The sequence below is a fragment of the Lithobates pipiens genome, unplaced genomic scaffold (genome assembly GCF_037356315.1).
Source record: "Lithobates pipiens isolate NorthernLeopardFrog02 unplaced genomic scaffold, aLitPip1_a1.2 Scaffold_22, whole genome shotgun sequence".
Classification (NCBI taxonomy): domain Eukaryota; kingdom Metazoa; phylum Chordata; class Amphibia; order Anura; family Ranidae; genus Lithobates; species Lithobates pipiens.
The window spans coordinates 151,696,349-151,712,870 of NW_027507784.1; the positions used below are offsets into that span (position 1 = coordinate 151,696,349).

Genomic DNA, 16,522 nt, shown 5'->3' on the forward strand with positions numbered 1-16,522 from the left:
GATCGCGGAGGCCGCCGCGGCGAGGTTCGAATCCGCGCGGCGTTGCTGGAGCTCTCCGAGGGCCAGGGAAGTCACGCCCAGCCCAGCATCAACGAGAGCGTAGCGAGGGGGAGAGAGAGTGGGGATCTCGGGAGATCAGCGTATAGCGGCTCCTACGTCATGACGCCGCCCGGCCCAAACTCCCCCCCTGATTGCCCCTAGAGTTAACCCTTTCACCAGTGATCACCGTATGTCACTGGTGACGCTGGTTAGCCAGTTAGTTACTTGGTTATTTAGGTTCCCCGTCAGGTTTTTAGATAGCGTCAGGGACCCCCATATACTACCTAATAAAGGTTTTAACCCCCAGATTGCCCCTAGTTAACCCTTTCACCAGTGATCACCGTATAAGTGTTACGGGTGACACTGGTTAGTTTGCTTTTTATAGCATCAGGGCACTCACCATTTATTACCCAATAAAGGTTTAACCCCCTGATCACCCGGCGGGTGATAGTAAATTAGGTTTTTAGGGTCAGATAGGGTCTGCGTCACCACAGGCAGCGCTAGGTTAGTGCCAGTACTGTTAACACCCACGCGCAAAGCATACACCTCCCATAGTGGTATAGTATCTGAACATATCAATATCTGATCTGATCTATACTAGCGTCCCCAGCAGTTTAGGGTTCCAAAAAAACGCATTGTTAGCGGGATCAGCCCAGATACCTGCTAGCACCTGCCTTTTGCCCCTCCGCCCAGCCCACCCAAGTGCAGTATCGATCGATCACTGTCACTTACAAAAGTGAGAGTCTGCAAAAACCTTGTATTGTTCCCGTGATTTGCTGATCGTGGGTGCAATGCTTTACTGCAGGGATATGCAATTAGCAGACCTTCAGCTGTTGCAGAACTACAAGTCCCATGAGCCATAGCAAGACTGACAGCCACAAGCATGGCACCCAGAGGCAGAAGCATGATGGGACTTGTTTTGCAACAGCTGGAGGTCCGCTAATAACCCTGCTTTACAGGATCCTATTAAAAAAAAAAAAAAATCATAATTTACCTGCAAAAAAGATTACATTCATTTTTTATTATCCTTTTAGCCAACTCAGGTCCCCTTTAACATTTAAACCAACCAATATTTGCTTTGTTGATATTAGCTCAGGAAAAGGTAAATTTGGAATGATTGCTATTGGAAACAGCAATATCGCTAGAAAAACAGCAGTTTATGTTAATGTTTTCAATAGTGTGGTCTATTATTAATGAATAGCAAATTGGAGTAGAAATACCTTCATTGCTGCTAGCTGTGTCCATTTCTGCTGAATTTAAAGTAGCAGTAAACATCTGATCAGTCACAATCTCAGGGGGGCTTGGTATCTGCAGGTGAGTAGAACCAGTTGAGCTCTGGGACAAAGTGGTCATAAACCGATCCTCTGGAACAGAAAAAAAAAAAGAAAATAGAGCAGAAAAATTAAAACATTTCTTAAAGGAAACAAAGGATATTTCAATGTATATTCTCTACCATGCACAATATAAAAAAAAAAAAAAAAAAAAGAAGATTACACACTGGGTGTTATTTACGAAAGGCAAATCCACTTTGCACTGCAAGTGTACTTGAAAGTGCAGTCGCTCTAAATCTAAGGGGTAGATCTGAAATGAGTGGAAGCTCTGCTGATTTTATCATCCAATCATGTGCAAGCTAAAATGCTTTTCCCTTGGATGTCCTCCTCGGATCTACAGCGACTGCACTTCCAAGTGCACTTGCAGTGCAAAGTGGATTTCCCTTTAGTAAATAACCCCTATTGTATAATTTAGAACGGGCACACTTTTCTCCTCATGTCCTAGCAGAGACAGATAAGCCTGGTTTAGTTATATAAAGTCTGCCAAAAAAAAGTAAGCAGTGCTGAAAGACCACCGAGTGTCATGGAAAACCAATGTAGTCAATCCATTTGTAAAATACAATTTTTATACAAAGAAAAACAAAATATATAATAAGGTAATATGAAAAGTTTTAAAACCTGTAAATCAAATATACACCATGTAAATCCTGATACAGTCGGGGGTGTAGCTCTTATTAAATCATATTTAGTACAACAAAGCAATGATATAACATTTACACGTAGCAGGTTCACTTTAATAAGGTGTTTAAAGTAATCATGCAAAAGAAATATAAAAAAAAAAAATTCATCTTGGTACAAAAAGACAGCAAGTTCTTTTAGAGTACTGGTAGCCTAGTAACTAGCTTTTCTTTCTGCCCATTTTACAATATAATGTCAGGTTACAGTGGGAATGAACTAAAGCAGAGGTAGCAACCTTTTGAGCTCAGTGTGCCGAATATTTTTCAAAGAAATTGTGTGCCGATTTTATAACAAAAAAATAAATAAAATATATGACGAAAAGGATTTTTTTTATAAAGTAAAATTCTGTAAACTACTTTAGTAGTTAGAAATGAACATCCTGCATGTTCACGCCTCAGATCAGCCCCAATTCATGCAACCCCATACCTCAGATCACTGTAGCACCCTGCTCTTCTGCCCCACCACTGTGCCACCCCGCTCATCTGCCCCACCACTGTGCCACCCCGCTCATCTGCCCCACCACTGTGCCACCCTGCTCATCTGCCCCACCACTGTGCCACCCTGCTCATCTGGCCCAATGCTGTACCCTCCTGTTCATCTCTTCCACCACTGTACCTCCTTGCACATCTGACCCATTGCTGTACCCTCTTCTCAACCATGATATGCGGAGTGGTGAAAGGAAGCAGGATAAGACATTTACGTGTCCTGGCACACTCATCCTGCTGATCCACCTCTCTCATCCAGCTCGCATGCGTGTATGTGAGGTCACATACAAGCATCTGGAATGGATGTGCAATGAGCTCAGGTCAGGGGTATTTTCTGAAAGCAGTGGGCCTGGGCTCAGGATCATAAGTTGGGCCCCTGCAGCTGAAAAAAAGTGCGGGTGTGATTTTCATTGTGCTGAATACTGACTGTGGCTTAAAAGGGACACAGAGTGCAGGGGTATAGTAGCAAGTGACGCAAAGATTCAGGAATCATTTCAACAAAATTTCCAGAAGCTGTGAAGAACAGTAATTCTATAATCTGTCACCGGATTGTGTTTTTTTCAATCACTGTGAAATCCCTTCTTTCGGAGATTGGTAGTGGCAACCAATCGAGTCCTCTTCCTCCAGATGGTGGGCGGGGCTAACAGGACTGTGATTGGCTTTAGCAGTGGCCAATGACAGTCCTCCTTGAGGCAGGACTGGCCAGCCCCCCCCCCCCCCCCCCAGCAGAACTGCACCCAATCTCTTCCCATCATAAAAGCGGACGATTGCAGCTATAGCAAAGTTAGAAAACCAAACAATATTTCCCATCTTTCACAATGTGTGGGGGCACAGTGGCTCTCCTTCAGTGCAGGTGCGGCCTGAGGAATTCTGAAATTGGAATGCATTAGTGTCTCACTGACACTTCCCTACGCTACTCTGCTGATGGGGAAGGAGTCCAGTGCTGGCAAGAGAGGCTTCATGTGGCGCTTGCGGCACCAGTGCCAGGGGTTCCTCATCACTGAACTAAAGGAAGAATCAGTTCTACAATACATATACAGTAAAAGGATCACTGCATGCAGATATACATACTTTGAAGGGGGATATTGTCGTTATGGCAGAAGCTAGCCCAGTACCCCAGTACCCTCTTCTTCGGCCGGTGGTCCACTTTGCGAAATGAGTGGTCTCTGCAGTGGATTCGCCACTAGATCACTTAACTGGCGATGGGAGAGGGGCTCCCCCCCTCCCACCGCGCTCCGGTGCCCTCCGCCGCTTACCGGAGCCATCGGTAGCAGTGGAGGCAATCGATCTTCACCCTTGCTGGGCACGGAGATGAGTGAGGGGAAGATGTCCGATATCAATGTAGGGTGGAAGTGACGTATCAATATGGTCAATATGAGGTCTTTTTTACCCAAGATCTCATATTTTAGAGGTCCTGCCATGCTTTATTAATTTCTATTACAAGGGATGTTTACATTCCTTGTAATAGGAATAAAAGTGACAATTTTTTTTTTAAACGGTATAAAAATAAAAGGCAAAATAAATAAGATTTTTTTTTTTTTAAACGCGCCCCATCCCGCCAAGCTTGCAGCCAGAAGTGAACGCATAGGCAAGTAGCACCCGCATATGAAAACTGTGTTCAAACCACACATGTGAGGTATCGCCGTGATCGAGAGCAATAAGTCTAGCCCTGGACCTCCTCTGTAACTTAAAACATGCAACCTGTAGAATTTGTAAATGTCGCCTATGGAGATTTTTAAGGGTAAAAGTTTGTCCCCATGCCACGAGCGAGCGCAATTTTGAAGCATGATACGTTGGGTATCAATTTACTTGGGGTAACATTATCTTTCGCAATATAAAAGATATTTGTGCCAACTTTACGGTTGTCTTATTTAATTGAAAAAAGTGTATTTTTTCCAAAAAACTTACGCTTGTAAGACAGCTGCGGAAATACTGTGTGACAGAAAGTATTGCAACGACCGCTATTTTATTCGGTGTTAGAAAAAAAATGTATAATGTTTGGGGGTTCCAAGTAATTTTCTAGCAAAAACAAAACAAAACTGTCTTTAATTTGTAAACACCACATCTCAAAAAGAGGCCTGGTCCTTAAGTGGTTAATGCATTGCCCTGTCCAAGGTTTCAAAAGGTTAAAAAACTCTAGCAGTAAAAACGTTACGGAATTTTATTCGCAACTCTGCAGACTCATGGCCCAATATAGAAGTCATGAGGCTGATCATCAATTAAAATATTCTTTCCTATGGATCAGCCTTAAAAAAAAAAAAAAAAAAACTCCCTGTATTTTGGTTGCGTAGTTTCTCATTTACAAGTCCTGTTGACAAAAGGAAATAAGCAAACCATAGAAATCGAAGATTAGCAATAAAAACCTGACAAAAAATAAAATAAAATAATTTATAGTAGAGTAGGAAAGAACTACAACCACTGTATGTCATCCTGTTGAAGAAAATCTTTTACTGTTCCTGAAGACACAGCAGGAAGTGAAGGGACTCTTTCTATTGGGGCACAGACCACAGTATAAATAAAATTTGACCAAAGGCTTGGCTGGTGTTCTCTGTTAACTTATCTGACAGCAGCCTCTAGACATTGCAAGAAGTTCCTTCAGCATTAAGCATTTTTTGCCTTTAAAATGAAAAGTTCAGGATTAAAAAAAAAAAAAAAAACATTTATACTCACCTAGGTAGATCCAGCATCGATCCAATGCTTCATCTGTCCCCTGCCGGCTCTGTAATGAGAACTGAATGATCAAACACTGCTAAATGTTCAGTTCTCCCCCTCCGCACTGAGCAGAGAGCCAGGGACTGTCAGTCAGTTGCTCTCTGCTCTCCTTTGAAATCACTCCTATTGAACTGTAAAAGAAAATCAATAGGAGTCGGTAAGCAGCAGTGTGTGTAGAGGTGGAGGTTGCATCTTTTCTCATCACCATTCCTGGGTGTATTGTGTGTCAATTTCACATTGGATATTATTTATCATCAATTAAATGGACTATTTATAGTGTTAATTTACTGCACAATATTCGTTTTATGGAAGTTTCGCACTATTTATAATGCAGATTCACTTTATATGGAGGTTTTAGCACAACTTAGTATTGAAAATCATTGATAAACTGGCAGATCCAGTGCTAAATAATCAAACTGGATGCTGCCTGCCTTTTTTGGGCCTTCTGGCAGAAAAACCAGGATTCCTGACCTGTTCCGACAATTCAGAAATCCTTGATGAGCCTGGAAACAAACTGCCAAATGAAGACGTGCGTTTACAGAGGATTATGGACCCCAATATCTACTTCTTGCAGAGGAGGTCATCACTGAACAGATCTAGCCCACCTGAAAACAGAAGGATGTTCAGCAGCTTGAGATCTTTAAGCCCCATACACACTATCAGATTTTCTGCTGATTTTTTCCTTCAGATTTACCAAAACCATGTAGTTGCACTTGCAGGGCCTGCCTGACTGCATACAAATTGAAACTCCTAAGGTTTGACCTCATATTATATGGCAGTGATGGCGAACCTTGGCACCCCAGATGTTTTGGAACTACATTTCCCATGATGCTCCACTACACTACAGAGTGCCAGAGCATCATGGGAAATGTAGTTCCAAAACATCTGGGGTGCCAAGGTTAGCCATCACTGTTATATGGTTTTGGTAAATCTGAAGGAAAAAATCAGCAGACAATCTGATAGTGTATTAAGATAGACCTCATGTCCCCATTTGGTTTTAGACCTGCTACGATTGAATTGCCTCTCAGAAAAAAATAAGCTTCTGCAGACCAAACGCACACTATACTGGAGACAATTACTTAAAGTGCTCCTATGCCCATGTTTTTCCAGACGTCAGCCCCGGAAGATTTTCCTGCTTAATAACTGGGCCATTTTCTGCAATACGCACTGCGTAGATCTAACTAAAAATTGCACGGTCATGCCACGCTGTACCCAAACAAAATTTACGTTTTTTTTCCCCACAAATAGAACTTTCTTTTGGTGGTATTTGAGCACCTCTGCAGTTTTTATTTTTGGTGCTATAAACAAAAAAAGCAAAAAAACAAAACAAAAAACGCAATAAGCGTATATTGATTGGTTTGAGCAAAAGTTATAGCATCTACAAAATAGAGGATACATTTATGGCTTTTTTTTTTTTTTTTACTAGTAATGGGGTGATCTGTGATTTTTATTGGGACTGCAACATTGCGTCGGACACTTGAAACTTTGAATTGAATTTTAAACTTTTTTTGGGACCACTGACATTTATACAGCAATCAGAACTAAAAATAGCCACTTATTACTGTATAAATGTCACTGGTAGTGAAGGGGTTAACACTAAGGGGCAATAAAGGAGTTAACTGTGTTCCCTACGTGTGTTCTGAAGGGGAATGTGGCTGACTAGAGGAGAAGAGAGATCGTTGTTCCTACTTAATAGGAACACACGATTAGTCTCCTTTCCCCTAACAGAACGGGGATTTGCATGTTTACACACACAGATCCCGGTTCTCGCTCTGTCGCAGGTGCCCAGCGGTCATCGCGCCTGCTGGACACTCGCATCGGCTCCACTTCAGATGTGTGCCGCCGGAGGCGTTTTAAAAGCTGATGTACAGCTAGGATGACTAGCGCAGGAAAGACAACCTGCAGCAGTGCAACTGTGCCGGCTGGTCCAGAAGAGGTTAAACATGTCTTTAAGCAACAAGATTGCAATCATGTATACTATGCTGCACCTGCCTTTCCGAGCAATTAAAAAAAAAAAACCTTTAAAAAGTGAACTGCTACCTATCCAGGGGTGGACTTACAGTTGAATGTTTTTTTCCCATAACTATAGCTTTCTTTTGGTTCTATTTTTGCAGAGGTGATCAACCTCTGCAATGATTTTTTGCGCTATACAGTAAAAATTTGGGGGAAAAAATTATATAATATACACACGCAAATCCCTGTGCAAGGAGACATCTAGTTTGTTCCTGCTATATAGGAACATCGCTGTATCTTCTCTCCTAATCAGTCATATCCCCATACAGTTGGAACACACTGAGGCAACACACAATCCCTTGATTGTCCCCTAGTGTTAACCCCCTTCCCTACCAGTGCCATTTACACAGTAATATCAATGATCCCAAAAATGTGTCAAGTGTCCCATCCGTGCACCATACCGATAAAAATCGCAGATCACCACCATTAGATAGTTTGTAGATGCTATAACTTTTGCACAAAATCAATATACACTTATTGCAATTTTTTTTATATAAAACATACACACATACATATATACACACACACAAATCACTGAGCTGGCAATTGAGAATGGCTGCCGGAGATCGCGACCGCCAGCCACGCAAATCGGGTCCCTCTGGTGGCTCTTAAAGGAACCGGTACCTTGGCCCACCTTAATATGGGGTCCAGTCCCAGGGACCTATATAGCACCCCGTTATAGAACAAACAGTGCCCAGGGCTCCATTACGCAGGGTACAGCGCCATAAGGCTGCATTACAGGCAACCCTCAAGGAATCTTCTCTCCTTCCAATGAGGCTCGGATACAATCTATTTTGGCCAATAGCGTCTTTGAATGGATAGAAGTCCATGATTCTTAATAGAACCGTCCAGACCTCCAAGTATGCTCCAAGAGCACATGTATCACCATCAGTGACCACCACCTTACAGACACTGGCGAAAAAAAAATGTATGTGCTTCCTATGTAGGAGGGGGTTATATAGGGAGGACTTCCTGTTTGATTGCTCTACCAGTGTCCATTCACCTATAGGTGGCATATAACCCGAGTAGAAATGGGATGTACGATAAAGAAATAATAAATTGTGAGACCTGTTTTTTCAAGGGATTCTCTATGTTAAAAGGTTTAAGAAATGCTGTCCGAGAGGATAGCGACTCTTGCCTCAGAATTTTTTTTAAGTGTTGCAGGGTATCATATTACTCATTTGCATACTTTATCGCATTCGCTAAATAAAATCCAATTCTTAAAAAAAAAAAAAAAAACGATTATGCAGTATCTATCAAGGGGAAAAAATATATGTGACAGTAAATATCGCTTTAAAATCGCAGAGGGGACCCCCACACAGTTTTTTGTCAAAAAAACGCTGGTTGCCGAGTGGGCCAGGAAGTCAGCTGCTGCCTCCTTAATAACGGATGACTCATCAGCTGTCTGTGGGTTCCCCGCAGACTGCTTAACAAAAAAAAAAAAAAACAGCGCTTTAAAGTAGAATTTCAGCTTTACTGTGGCTCTATATAGTTGGCTTGGGACAAGCTGATTCATGCAAACTATTTCTCTAGATCACAATGCTGCTGTTGCATGTGCTGCATTGGAGTATTCGCTACATACAATATACGCCTCCATGTTTGGCAGCAGAACGATTGACTTCCCGCCTGCTGCCTGAACTAAATCAAGTTGGCCTGAATGGGTTTCTGCCATTCAGGTAAGGCTTTGTCATTTTATTAGTGAATACAAGGCCTCCTCTGATTGGCTTGAAGACTAGACACCACCCACTTCAGCCAGAGGAAGTCTTGTGTTCATTGATAAAAATACAAAGCTACCCCTGAATGGTGGCACCACACTCAGGCAGACTCATTGTAGTTCCGGTAGCAGACGGGACATCATCCGTACTGCTGTCGAACACAACACAGCCTGACCCTAAATTCTAATTTAAGGCCCCTTTCACACAGGCTTGTCCATGTACGGACTCAGCTTTGCTCAGCAGGAATAGATCCGCTGTCCCTCGCTGAGCAGGCGGATGAGAGGTCCACCTATACTCACTGTGCGGAGATGGACCTGTCAAAGCACCGCTGCCCTCTATGGAGATCGGATGAAAATGCACTGCATGTCCGTTTTTATTGGATCCGATTCTCCTGATGGATGGAAAATGAGGGTTTCCATACGTCTGTATTTCAAGGACAGGATCGGATTGGATAGTGGCGGATGTCAGCGGACATGTCACCGCTGACATCTGCCACTCCATAGAGGTGCATGGAGCGTCCGATCAGGTCCACCTGAAAAACGGACAGCTGGACCTGATCCGAAAGCTTGTGTGAATGAGCCCCAAGGCAGCTCTGTATTTAAGTCATAAATCAGTAAATGTATTTTACATGCAAGCAGTCTCAATACCTGAACTTGACCTGGTATCAGCATTTTACTTTTCCTGTGGCAGTGCTAGAGTGTGAAAGGAAGACTATGGATACTGCAGAAGGAGCATGTGGATAGGAGGAGAAACAGACAGATTACCTCATTACTGTGCTGCTTCTGCTTTTAATGTTTAGCCACAGACTGGGGCGGGTCCAGGACAATCTGGGCTCAGGGGAAGTGGGTTAAATGTTGCTGTCCATCAGACAAGGGTGTTGTGGGGGGGGGGGGCTCTGAAATTGAAACATTTAGAGTGGTTTCACCCTTGCATGAATGCGGTCTAATCAGCAAGATGACTTCAGCAAGGCCTATGTTACAAAACATTTGCATACTGTATATAGCATATGCAAGCCATATGTTGTAGCGAGGATATCTCTGTTGTTCAGTCCTATTCTGATCAATGGTACCATCATGGCAGGATCATTAGCTATTTTGAAATTGAAACATTATTTATTAGTTTCACCCTTGCGTGAAATACTTTAACCATTTTTCCACTGTGCACAATGCGATAAAATAATTACCCAGCATTCAATGCTATCGAATCAGCAAGAGGACTTTTTTAATTTGTTTTTAATTAAACCAAGGTCTATGTTGCATGCATTTGCATATATATCATATGCAAGCCACATGTTGCATCGAGGTTCTCTCAGTTGTGCAGTAGTAGTCTTATTCAAGTACACCAACACAGGGATAGGGACATTTAACATTTTATAAAAATGACAGAATCAGAGACTTATTTGGGGGATAATATCAATTGTACCATCATGGCAGGATCATTATGTATTTTAAAGAAAGTTCATATGAGGTTTTAGTGATTGTGCAATATTTGCAACCAGGGTGGATAAAAATCAATGAGAGATTTTTGATTTCACTCTGGATTTTTTTTTTATATATAAAAAATGCTTTTGGAGTCAAAATCTATCTAAAGATAGTTTTCTATTTAAGCACTTAAGGGACCACCCACGGCACTTTAAGGTGGCTGAAGGAGGATATCATCGCTATGGCAGAAGCTAGCTGCCATAACCCCGGTATCCCCTTCTTCAGCGGGCGGTCTGCTACAAGATAAAAGTGGTCCCTGCAGCAGATTAACCGCAAGATCACGATAATTGGTGGCAGGAGAGGGCCCCCCGCCGCGATCCGATGCCTTCCGCCACTTACCGGAGCCGTGGGCAGCAGCGGAGGCAACTGCGCCCTTTCAGTAGCTGTGGATGAAGATGGCCACCACCTGTCTCCGTACAATTGCCGGGCGTCAAAACGTCACTTCCACCCACAGCTCTTTTTTTTTTTTTTTTTTATTACAATTTTTTTTTTATTACATTTTTGTCTAAATATGAGATTTGAGGACTTTTTGACCCCAGTTCTCACATTTAAGTGGACCTGTCATGTTTTTTTTCTATTACAAGAAACAGTGGTGTAGTGATTACCACTCTCGACTAGCAGTAAAATGGGGTCGCTGGTTCAAATACCAACCATGACACTAGCTGCCTGGAGTTTGCATATTATCCCTGTGCCTGCGTGGGTTTCCTCCGGGCACTCCGGTTTCCTCCCACAATCCAAAGACATGTAGGTAGGTTAATTGGCTTCTGTCCAAAATTGGCCCTAGTATATGAATGGGGACCTTGGCTTGTGGGTTCCTTGAGGGTAGTGACCGATGGGAGTGTGCAATGTATAGTTGTAGACACTCACTCAGGTTGAACTGGATGGACTGGTGCCTTTATTCAACCTTACTAACTATGTAACTATGTAACAAGGGATGTTTACATTCCTTGTAATAGGAATAAAACTGACTTTTTTTTAAACTGTGTAAAAATAAAGTAAAATAAATAATAGTAATAAAAAATGTTTTAAACATGCCCGGCCCCTTACTTTTATATAGCATGGGGCTGTATATTAAAGTGGTTGTAAACCCTTACAAACCACTCTGACCTACAGGTAAGCCTAGATTCAGGCTTACCTGTAGGTCCAAGAAATATCTCCCAAACCTATACGGTTTAGGAGATATTTGCACGAAGACAGGCACCGCTGTCTACGGTGCATGCGCCGAAGACAGCGGCGCGCAGGCGCACTGAGCGTGGCATCCTCGATAACGAAGATGCCGCGCGTCTCGGCTCCCGTGCGCATGCGCGGGAGTGACGTCATCGCGGCTTCACCGAATGACAGCCGCGGAGCTGCGAGACCCACCGAGAAGATGGATGCGGCGGACTACAGGGGACAGCGGTGACTTCGCTGGCTCCTGTGTCAGGTAAGTGACACATAATGGGCTACTATGCGATGCATAGTAGTCCATTATGCTTTGCCTTTGCAGGGAATGAAAGAGGAAGTAAACTCATCAGGGTTTACTTCCTCTTTAAGCAATATTTACATTTTGGTAAACTCATGCAATGAATCCAAGCTCTGCAAGCAGAGATAACATGCACTACATTGATGCACAATTTCACAGTACCAGGAGATAAAACAAAGTTCAGAAATATGCCTTTATCCCATTGTTTTGCAAATCCATGTACACTAAAAACTGCTTGAATTGGTTCCGATATTGTCATTTTACTGACCTGACAGCTTATTACTGTAAATAGGAAACCTTCATTTGGTTTGCAAATATTAAAAATTCCAATTACCAGCAAGAATAAGTCCTTATATTTTGGCTTTAGGATTTACTCACACTGGAAACGACTACAGATCACACAGGAAAGCTGTGCGTCCCTGTTCTCTGTTTCAGGGACGAATCAGGGCTGAATCTTTGCCCTGAAACGGTGCAAAAGTCACACACTGTTTCTGTGCAGTTTGCTCCGCAGCCACCCCAGAGATATGTGAACCGGCTCCATAGAGAGCCGGTCACTTTCTCCTGGTATGCAAATTGGATGCGGGGAAAACTGGATCCAATTTGCATAGATGTGAATCCCGCCTTAAAGAGCACCTGTCATTTCAAATCCATCATGGCAGTGCCCGTTAGCGGGCATCCACTCACCTGACGCCACTTGCTTCACCTGGTTGTGTGACTGCCGCATCACCAGCCATCCCATTAAGTGAATGTGACTGTCGGTGAGTCAACAGCCGGTCAGAGGAGGAGCTGCTGGAGGACACAGATGGCAGTTGCTCTTTAAAAACTGATTTTAAAACCGAGTGGATTTAAAGCAAGCTTTTTCACTAGTGATTTAAATCATGATTCATATTAAAACCACTCGGTTTGCAACTGCAGCTTTTTAGGCTGTTGTAGCCTGCAACTGCATTTACACATGACTGCGTGTGGAAGAGCCGCAGTTCCACCGCACGATTTCAAATGGCTGCAAAACGCAGAACGCGTTTGCGATGCCATTACTTCTAATAGCACCCCAATTGTGTGGCAAATCGCTGTCACCCAAAAGAAGTTAATGTTTAGTTTTTTTCGACATACGCAAAAAAATCCCGACATGATTGGGGTGCCACTAGAAGTAATGGCATTGCAAACGCGATTCCGCCCGTGACCATGTGTGAATGCAGACTAAAGGCCAATTTCTTTTCTTCCCCCCTTTCTACAGTAAAAATGTAAATGTACCAACAAGCTAATAAGACATTCTTGTCACTCAATTTAAACACAATGTTGCTTCTACAGGCATGTGTGTTCCAGGGTGCATGTAAAAACATTTGTATAACCTTCTGTGCTTGAGCCATCACAGAAAATCAAGTCTCATTAGTGGATATGGTTGACCTATTGATTTATTGCCAGTTCCCAGTGCTTTTAACTGTATTAAAGCATTTCTGAACATTGTATTCAACATGAATATATCCTTTTCACAATGGAACAAGGCATTTAACCAAGATAATGGCTGACCGGCACGGCAGGCTAGATTTTACAGGTTACATGGGATATGTCACGGATTTATACAGTGTTAAGAACACAGGGCTTTTCTGTACAACCCTGCTGAGTCAGTAACCGATTTAAGCGATTTTTTAACAGAATAAGTAGTTCTAATTCTTGCACCTAAAATCCATCATTATACCTCCAGACACTATTCTAACTTGTGATTTTGATTTCAATAGGTAACAAAAAATATACTGGGATAAAAAGGTGAAAAAGAACTCAAAAAATCCCCTCCTTGCTTAAAACAGTGTACTAATCAACACTTGATGCAGGGTTTTTTTTTTTTTTCTGGGGATTGGGAAAGTATCAGAATCTGTCAGGTTTTTTACTGCTGTCTGGGTCCCATTTGGGAAGATTTCCTCCATACTTACTGGGGCCGTAGCCACTGTCAGCGAGACAGAGGAGTGGGGAAATCTCAGGAAACAGGACTAAAACCGCCAAACCAAGTTTAAACGCCACTCTTTTATTGTGGTCTATATCTGTGTTCAAGAGATTTCCTCCCACTTCCTGTATCAGTGACCACTGTCACCAGAAAACGCCTCAATGACAGCACTTCCCCAAAAAGGTTTGGGCTGGAATTCCACTTCAACCACGTTTGAGAAAACTATAGTTGTTTTTTCAGTCTGAAGACAAATACTACTTACTGTAGCAAAAGTTGAACAATAGGAAGAAACTTAATATTTCTACAATGTCTGTCGTAGCACCATGAAATTTAAGTTTAATTGGTACCTCACACACAGTTATGCCCAGTCTTTAATATGTTAATAGTAGGGAGCTTGTGCTACTGTTCTCCTTACTGCCAAATTTGCTTGGCCATCCTGCCTACCACAATATTGCAAAAATTTAGAAATTCTATATCTCTCTCTCTACATACATATATATATATATATATATATACACACACACTAATATATTATATATATATATATATATATATATATATATATATATATATATATATATATATATATATATATATATATATTACACACAGTGGGGATCGAAAGTTTGGGCACCCCAGGTAAAAATGTGCATAACGAAGCCAAGGAAAGATGGAAAAATCTCCAAATGGCATCAAATTAGAGATTAGACATTCTTATAATATGTCAATAAAAGTTAGATTTTATTTCCATCATTTACACTTTCAAACTTACAGAAAACAAAAAAATGGCGTCTGCAAAAGTTTGGGCACCCTGCAGAGTTAATATCTTGTACTGCCCCCTTTGGCAAGTATCACAGCTTGTAAACGCTTTTTGTAGCCAGCCAAGAGTCTTTCAATTCTGGTTTGAGGTATCTTTGCCCATTCTTCCTTACAAAAGTGTTCCAGTTCTTTGAGATTCCTGGGCTGTCTGTCACACACTGCTCTTTTAAGGTCTATCCATAGATTTTCAATAATGTTGAGGTCAAGAGATTGTGAAGGCCATGGCAAAACCTTCAGTTTACGCCTCTTGATGTAATCCCCCATGGATTTTGAGGTGTGTTTAGGATCATTATCCATTTGTAGAAGCCATCCTCTCTTTAACTTCAGCTTTTTGACAGATGGCATCAAGTTACCATCCAAAATTTGCTGAAATTTTATTGAATCTATTTTTCCTTCTACTCGTGAAATGTTCCCTGTGTCACTGGCTGCAATACAACCCCAAAGCATGATTGATCCACCCCCCATGCTTAACAGTTGGGCAGAGGTTCTTTTCATTAAATTCTGTGCCCTTTCTTCTCCAAACGTACCTTTGCTCATTCCGGCCAAAAAGTTCTATTTTAACCTCATCGGTCCACAGAACTTGTTTCCAAAATGCCTCAGGCTTGTCTATATGTTCATTTGCAAAGTTCAACCGCTGATTTTTGTGGCGAGGACGTAGAAGAGGTTTTCTTCTGATGACTCCTCCATGAAGACCATATTTGTACAAGTATCTCTTTATAGTGGAATAGTGTACCACAACTACAGTGTCTGCCAGATCTTTCTGGAGGGATCGTGAAGTCAAACATGGGTTTTGAATTGCTTTTCTCACAATCCTGCGAGCTGTTCTGTCTGATATTTTTCTTGGTCTTCCAGATCTTGCTTCAACTTCCACTGTTCCTGATGACTGCCATTTCTTAATTACATTTCTAACAGAGGATATTGACATCTGAAAACGCTTTGCCATCTTCTTATAGCCTTCTCCAGCTTTGTGAGCGTCAACTATTTTCAGTTTCAGTTTTCCAGACAACTGCTTAGAAGAACCCATGGTGCTGATTGTTGGGGCAAGGTCAGATGAGTCTGGCCATTTAAAACCTTTGAGATTGACATCACCTGGTCTTCCCAGACGATGATTGAGAACAATCCATGACACTGGCAGGTCTCAGCTTTGCAAAGGGGGCAGTGCATGCTATAAATTCTGCAGGGTGCCCAAACTTTTTGTTTTCTGTAATTTTGAAAGTGTAAATGATGGAAATAAAATCTAACTTTTATTGACATATTATAAGAATGTCTAATCTGTAATTTGATGCCATTTGGAGATTTTTCCATCTTTCCTTGGCTTCGTTATGCACATTTTTACCAACCCCCACTGATAGATATAGATAGATAGATAGATAGATAGATAGAGAGATATAAAAATAAATAATTTTAATGTATTCCTTTTGACAGCTAAAGGATAAATACTATGATGTATTAGCTGGCTAAGTTTGCAGCACTAGTTTGACATGACAGGAGTGTGTGGTGACAAAGTAGATGCTCTGCAGGGATGTAGATGTGGGCGAGGAGTATACCTTTTTTCTCAGTTACTTATGTGCAGATCATCATATTAAAGAGGAACTGCAGTCTCCTCACATAATTTGTAATACAAACATCTTTGTCACTCTGAAGCTTCCCTCCAACCACTTTGCATATTACTATTTTATATATACTGTCATTCTGTACTTGCCAAACATGCTGCAGAAATCTCCCTCTACCGAGCCTGACTGCATCCATTTTAACTGTGGGCAGCTGAAGCTGCTGCCTGGATTTACAGACACGCACCTCCAGCCCTGCAGCTCTCATTGACCCTCTTATGACTCATCCCCCTCCCTT

The 16,522-nt window shown here is 42.0% G+C and overlaps 1 protein-coding gene across 3 annotated transcripts in view; it reads right to left on the bottom strand.

The window, feature by feature from the left end:
- PIKFYVE (phosphoinositide kinase, FYVE-type zinc finger containing) overlaps positions 1 to 16,522 on the bottom strand; it is a 390,505-nt gene that overhangs the window by 154,845 nt on the left and 219,138 nt on the right. For all 3 annotated transcript variants that reach the window (XM_077448459.1, XM_077448458.1, XM_077448457.1), the window contains one exon: positions 1,260 to 1,403. In XM_077448459.1, the coding sequence (XP_077304585.1) occupies positions 1,260 to 1,403 (144 nt within the window). The remainder of the gene's footprint in view (positions 1 to 1,259; positions 1,404 to 16,522) is intronic.